We start from the raw sequence: 7,777 nt of genomic DNA, 5'->3' as shown, positions 1-7,777 counted from the left end.
ATCCATGGAAGATGTGGTCAACTACAACGACGAAATCGATTTCATGAAGTTTATCGCAACAGAAAATCAGACTTTTTAATTAATGTCCATGTCATTGTTGGGTCTAATACAGAATTTTTGGGTATTGTAACAAGATGGGCAGGAAGCATGCACGACTCCAGGATCTTTCAAATGTCCAGAGGAGTTCACATGAGGTACACACAACGTACTGGATGGGCGATCGAAAATCCTGCTTCGTCACATTTTATTGTGAGTCACAGTATTGAAAAATATCAAGCAAAAATAAAAATACTAATTTCTCTTTTCGTTTTGTAGTCTCAAGTATATCTCAAGACCATTACTCAAGACATTCATAAGTTGAGTTTCAAGTCTCCGTTTCTTGAGATAGTATCAAACTGAGAATGACTTGATATGCGTTTATTAATAAGCCGTCATCTTGAGATGCTGTCACTATCTTGAGAAAGTATCAACTGAGATAGGTCTTGAGACCCGTTTTGAGAACTGACTATTAATACGGGCCTAAAACTCTGGTGTATTCACTGATTCGATTTTGTTTTTAATTTCGTGGGGATATGGGATCAATTTCGTTCTTTCCACTGTAGGTAGCGCTGTTTAGAATTTGACATAGCATTGTCATTTGATATTTGAAAATAATTTCCTACGACGTACGAATATGTTGTATTTATAAGCGATTATTGGTGTGTGAAAATGTATTAGTTTCGAGAAAGTGGTGCAGAACATTCATTTATTCCACATGTCGTTCAGTAAGTTCAGGTTTCTGTATGGACAATCAAGAACTACAGCTAATAATTCGGTGTTGTTGGAATTTGAGGCAGAACCAAATCAGATGAACGAACATTCGGGACCGATATAGCTAAGTTTTATGGAAACTTCAGCAATATTTCAAAGAAACTGTATTGGAAATACGTAATGTGAATTGTGAGCATGTATAGAGAATCAGAAATAAATAAATCTATTGAAGTCTGTTACTTCAAATATTCTTCCTGAGTAGATATAGTGAAAATTTCCTTTCCGTCAACTGAATATATTGGATATTTGACCAATTTACTGTGTTTTATTAAAATCATATTGAATTACCCCCCTCACGAATTCAAGTTGTCAAGCGGAAATTATCTTGAAGAAGAACAGTAAATCCTCCTTCGAACCCTTATTCCATTGTGTTGAAATATTGACAGATTTGTTTTTACAACGAAAATTGAACTGTAAAGCACAAATATTCTTTAACAGCTGACAAAATGCACCAGTACAAGTTCATATTTTGAACTCGTTGGACGTTGATCGACATTCGATATCAACGCAAAACAAAACAAAACGAGAGAGTATCATTGGACTTCCTTTGGTAGAACAAGGATAGAACGAAGCAAATGACATGGTGGCGCCGCCACGAAACTGATCCCATATCCCCGATTTTCTGAAATGTTGACGCTTGCAAAAAGTGACAAGTGCACACACCAGTGTTTTAGACATCTTAAACTCAACCTTGTGTGATAGGAATCACAGACTGTCGAATAATTATTTCTTTTATATGTCAAGATCGATATCCTTTAAAAGAGAGTAAAAGACTTTCGTCTGATTATTAAAGAAGAAAATTTATTCAATTATCGTTTTTCAATTCATGTAAGAAACTTAAAGAGTCAGTAATATAAATAAAATACGAAAGCTGTCTATAATTATGATTTTTACAAAACTAAGATGATGAAAAATAGGTACGTCTGTCCACGGTAGTATTCGAATTGTAAACCATCGTAAGACAAGCATGCCAAACATAGCGAGAACCAACGATGGCAAATTAATCATCGAAATATTTATTCAGCAATCCGTGATTTCAATCATAGAGGCTCAGGTTCACAAAATATAATGCATATTCAACGGTTGCTATGGTTACGCCAGCCTACTAAAAATTCAACAGTGAATCGAAAAGCAGGAAAAAGTATCGAATTTTTTTTCTTCTGTTATATTGATGTGAATAGCAACATATGATACATATTTGAAATCAGCAAAAAACTTGCAGCAGAATGAGAGAACTTTCAACTATAGTTTACATTTGAAAAATCGGAAATCCCTGTCGTATCTCGAAAATGACCGGAAGAAAAAATTCAATGATATCATATTCGAATTCTTCATAAAAAAGTGCCTCTAGAATGTAACAACGAATTTCGAATACGAGTTCAAATAAACGAGTTATTCAGCTTCATTGAAAATGACAATTTCTCAATTTTCGTTCATAACTCAAAATCTATGAACGTTAGGCTGGATCTGTTATCAGTTTTGGATCAGTCAAGAAAAAAGAGCTCAAGAATGTGTCGTCCGTTTTCTTCTAGCTGCTATAGTTCTCGAGATTCCCTCAGTAGACAACGAATTTTGCCCACCCTGTACATTAATATGGAGAATACTTAATTTAACGTGTTTACATTTTTGTCCCTCTTCTGAAAAAAATGTTGAAAACTAAAAGGTCTGATTGTGGCACCAATCGGCCAGAAATCTTTATCATTCAATGACTTGAAAATTTCATCATTCGGGGCGCCTAAACTAAAAGCTGAATTTGATCCCACAGTGTTAAACTTCTTAAGGTGCATTTACACCAAACGAGCATTGTTTTCGAACGTTTCAAAACGTTTCGAAACGTTTTGAAATGTTTTCAAACGTTCGAGAACTCAGAATGGGAGGTGTTCACACAGCCCGCGCCTGTCCGAACGAGCAGTTGTTCTTGATAATTCAACGAGGTCTCTCTAAAGTGCACCGACATGGAACCCTCATTATCTATAATGCAATTAGTAAAAATTGCAATAAATTGCAATTTCTACTGAATCTATAGTACTCAGAGTCTCTGACAGTAATAATCTCTCAAATGAACTCTACGCCAAAGGAGGAGACGAACAACCTGGGTGAATTCTTTTCTGAAAGGAAGAAATTATACCCAGCTGCTAGATGACTTGAGAGCGGACGAAACTGAACTTTTTAGAAATTTCTGCCGCATGTCATTATCGGACAAAATTGAGGAAAAAGTGTCAAGAGAGACACCAATCATCGAGAGAGCATTTCCAGCGTCGGTTAGACTGGCACTAACGATTTTTGACTACGGTAGGGTGACCAGACGTCCGTCATTGTGACGGACAGTCCGTCAATCGTCCAAGAAGTCCGTCACTGGAAAACGTCCGTCAAAATTTAATTCAGTATTTTTGTCAAGATTATTTGAGATGGATAGTAAAAAAAGAAAGTGCAAATTTATGGAAGATCTTTCGAAAGAATTTCCATTTTTTAAAACACAAAACTTGATTCTGAAGTCCAATGTACGAAGTGTTTGGGCCAATTCAGATTGCATTTGGAGGAAGAAGAGATAATGTACGGCATGTTTCAAGTTACGAACATAAAAAAAAATTTAATGCAGCAGCGTCTTCCTCCCTGACCAAATATTTGAGGCATTCAAATTTTGGGGATGAAGAAGCTTCTCTAGAAACGCCTGAAGCACTCTTCTCATTCCACAGTGTAATGCACAACCATTATATTAATATTATTAAATTTTCGTTTTTGTGTTGTAATAGACTTTTATTATTTCTCTATTTTCAATAAATAGATTTTTTTTATCGCCATACCTTGTAGGAAACTGAGTAGCTGGAATCATATACAGGGTGAGTCTTATAGACTCGTACAAATATTTCACAGTAGAATCTTGAGGTCAAAAGAAACACTTTTTTCCTATACCGTTTTTTTCCGAATCGGCTCGGTTTAAAAGATACAGGTTGTTAAAAAATATAAAAAAAATGTTATTTCTAGGCTTTATCGAATGAAATGAATTTGGAAATATAGTTTTCGAGTAATTTGAAGTTAAAAAATAAAAGATATCTGTGAAATTCGAAAAATTGGGTAATTTTGACCGAATGCAACTCTTTTTGAAAGATCCACAGACGTCACAGATTCATTTAGTTATTTTGAAGGTAATTTGTTTTTCCAGGGATGGCACAGCTCATTATGAAAACCTAAAATGGCTATATCTTCTTATCAGGGCTGAATCGGAAAAAATGGTAAAAAAAATTTTTCTTTTGATCAGGTCCGTCCGTCATTGAACATTGGATAATCTGGTCAGCCTAGGCTACGGGAGATTCTTATGGTATCATGTACCTTTACCGAATTTCAAAACCATCAATATCGAAAATTATTATCGTCTGTCTGTGAGTCTGTGAAGCCATCGTAAATGGCTCCATTTCAAATGGATTGATTAATTATGAAATCACGATTCAAGAGATCTCACCAAAATTCAAAATAAATTAAATACCAAGACCCAATAACTTATCACGGTCCACCGGTGATTTCGATGATATGACGCCAGATGTGCAAGGAAATCTGAATCCCTTTGATGATTCGTCGGTTTACCGACATGAGACGGAACGGGATCGAGCATTTTAAAACGTTTTGAAACAGGCTTCGTAAACTTTATTCGGCGTCGATGAGTGTTTACACCGCCTGTGCATATTGCGTGCATTGTTCGCAAACACTGCCTTATAATGAAACGTTACTTTACCGGCATGTGGCGAATGAGCTCGAGCTCTCTGAAACGTTCGAAAACAGGGTTTGCGAACTCTGTTCGACGCCGATGACTGTTTACACCGCCCGTACTACTGTTTGCAAACAGTGTTCGCGAATAATGCTCGTTTGGTATAAATGCGCCTTTAGAAGAACGTGAACGTCATGGCGCATAACAGTGAATTTGCTAGTGAGCTGTTAAAGTTCAAAAAAGAATATTTAATCGAAATAATAATTACCAGGAAAGTTCCCGAGGGTGTAAATGTGTCTCCAGGATTACGTAAATTAATAGAGGTGGGCTCCGAAGAAAATTTTAGCGAGCATGCCGATAGTTGCAAAAATCTAAGCAAGAATAACCTTCAAAGTGAAACATCAACAAACACTTTGTTTACTGGCGAGGACAGATCACAATTAATGGAATTGGAGATAACTTACCTGAAGAGGACGTTGAACACACTGGAACAAATGATAAGTGACAAGAATATGATTATTGATTTATTGAATAAGAATCAACAAAATTTGAGAACATTTTCTTTCGATGTCAGAAGCGACGTTGCCGTTGTTGACAAACAGGCGGTGGATCTAACTAATGTTCCAGATAAGCAACAGAAGAAGCAGGTCAAGTCACAACATTTAAAAGAACACAAACCCGAGGAAATCTCGAGGAAGATTTACACATATAAGGAAGGGAAGACTGAACAAACAAAAAAGAGACCTAAAAATTCAGTTGTACAGGGAACAGCCAAGTCATCGTCTTTTAGTGGCGCTCCAAAATATGCCTGGATTCATGTGGGTAGAGCAGGTTTGGAAACGGACGAGAAAAGTGTCGAACAGCATCTCAAGTTGAAATTTCCTAATAGAAAATTCATTGTGGAAGCACTACCACAAAGGGAAGGTGCAACTAGCCGCTCATTTAAGGTAGGTGGTGATTTGGACATGGTCGAAGAACTTTATAAGAGTGAAAATTGGCCAGAGAATATATCCATAAAAAGATATAAATTTCTTCGAATCAGAGATAATATCAGGGATAAATAGGCGTACAATAAACCAACCACAAAAAAAAAGAACCATTTTCAATAGCGAACGTTAACCTGCAATCCTTAAAAAATAAAATTGATTTTTTCTCGAGTATTCTAAATGATAATAATTATGATTTGTGCTGTGTTTCTGAGCATTGGGCATCAGAGGATATTCTGAGCCGGGTAAATATCGCTAATTACGTAATTGCAGACTCTTATTCCCGCTCTGACGAGGATTATGGTGGGGCAGCAGTTTTCATAAAGAACACAATACATTACAATAAATTACCTGAAATAAAACAAATGAGTATTGATCATCATTTTGAGGTAGCCGCTGTAAAAATTCCTGACAAACATTTAGTGATTGCTAGTATATATAGACCACCTAAAGGCCAATTTGATCTTTTCATATCGGGATTGTCTGCATGTTTGGATAAGATGACGAGAGGGACGTTAGAGAAGATTTGTGTTGCAGGTGATTTCAATGTTAATTTCCTGGAAAGTAATAAGTATTCAAATGAAGTCTTGAATTTGTTCGAGTCGTACGGATTATTCCCGGCATTCAATGAGCCTAGCAGAGTTAGTCGAAAATCAAAAACTTGTGTTGACAATATATTTATTACGAACATATACAAGGAAACTTACAAAAGTAAAACATACGAGCCACACTTGTCGGATCATGCAGTACAAGAAATTAAATTGCTTAATGAGACATCTGTAACAAAAAGGGAATATATAACTAGGCATATGATAACGAGGAGAAATATAATTAAATTTGAGGAGAAACTAAGTGATATTGACTGGGATTCACTCAAATCCGAAAGAGCTGAAGAGACTTTTGATAGATTTCATGCAGTATTTAAAGGCTGCTTCGATAGCTGTTTTCCTTTGAAGACGGTAAATGTAAACAGGAATAAAAAATATGTTCACAGAAATGCTTCAAATGTGGCTTTGAAGATGGCAGTTGATGCGGCTCTGACAATCCACAGTATTCGTCAGAGTGATGACTCCAAGAAACTCGTAGAATTGTTGAAACGATCTCTGAGAGAAAGTCACACTGCAGAAAAGAAGAAAGTGAACAGTGAGTATATAAGTTCATCAGAGGATAAAACAAAGGCCATATGGAGAATAATAGGGGAAGAAACTGCTGAGTCGAGAGAGAAGAGGAAAGAAGAAGGTAAATTGACCGCAGATGAACTCAATTGTTTCTTTTCTAATATAGGAGCGACAATTTCAAATCAGTGCTCACCTTCTGCCATAGAAGCAATAAAGTTGATGAGAAAGACTGCTTCGAGGGTACCCAGATCCTCAGGTTCAATGTTCAACTATCCGGTTACAATCGATGAGCTGAATCAGATTATTAAAAGGTTAAAAAATAAAAAAACTGCGGATATCTACGGAATGAATGTGGTATTGATGAAAAGGATTTACCCAAAAATCTCTAAGTTTATGTGTGATATCTTTAATCAATGTCTCGAGCAGGGAGTTTTTCCTGAACCACTAAAATTTGCAAGAATAATTCCCGTTCATAAAAGTGGAAATGAAGACGAATGCACTAATTATAGGCCAATATCTATTCTGCCTACTTTTTCGAAAATATTGGAGGAAATATTGAAGGGAAGATTGTTGAGTTTTCTCGACAGGACACTGGTTCTCGATCAATGCCAGCATGGATTTAGATCAGGTAGATCAACTATGACAGCGCTGATTGCGTTGATGGAAGATGTTATTGAGGCAGTTGATAGAGGTAGATTAGTTGAAGTTTTGGCCTGCGACCTATCCAAGGCATTTGATAGTGTGGTAGGAGAAATACTACTTCAGAAGTTGGAAATTTATGGAGTTAGAGGAAATGCGTTGGCTATTTTCAAATCATACCTGGAGAATAGAACACAGGTGGTCTCGTGGAATGATGCAGTATCACGGGTCCCCCACCCATCTATATTCTTAGATATGGAGTGCCCCAGGGATCAATTTTAGGTCCCTTATTGTTTTTATTATACGTGAATGACTTACCGCTGAATGTACCGTGCTCCCTTACCTCGATGTTTGCAGATGACACCAGCTTTGTAAATGACTCGTCCAGGAGAGCAGAAGTAGAAATTGGAGGTGCCAAGACCTTGGCTTGGCATCGCCTAAAAAAAACACAGACTGGCACTAATCATTTTGGGGTTAAATTTTATAATAGACTTCCATCAAAAATGCGGATGCTCCCACGA

General features: G+C 36.6%; 1 protein-coding gene across 1 annotated transcript; it reads left to right on the top strand.

Moving 5' to 3' along the window:
* Positions 1-5,864: 5,864 nt before the first annotated feature.
* On the top strand, positions 5,865-7,538 carry LOC123307075. Its single transcript, XM_044889278.1, has one exon. It carries the CDS (start codon positions 5,865-5,867, stop codon positions 7,536-7,538), a length of 1,674 nt encoding a protein of 557 aa, XP_044745213.1.
* Positions 7,539-7,777: the final 239 nt, after the last annotated feature.

This window comes from Coccinella septempunctata, chromosome 2 (genome assembly GCF_907165205.1).
Source record: "Coccinella septempunctata chromosome 2, icCocSept1.1, whole genome shotgun sequence".
In the NCBI taxonomy this organism is placed as follows: Eukaryota; Metazoa; Arthropoda; class Insecta; order Coleoptera; family Coccinellidae; genus Coccinella; species Coccinella septempunctata.
This window is presented reverse-complemented; position numbering and strand designations above follow the sequence as displayed.

Excerpts from the sequence above, each read along its gene's own strand:
- LOC123307075 (XM_044889278.1), top strand. The coding sequence starts at position 5,865 with ATGAGTATTGATCATCATTTTGAGGTAGCCGCTGTAAAAATTCCTGAC.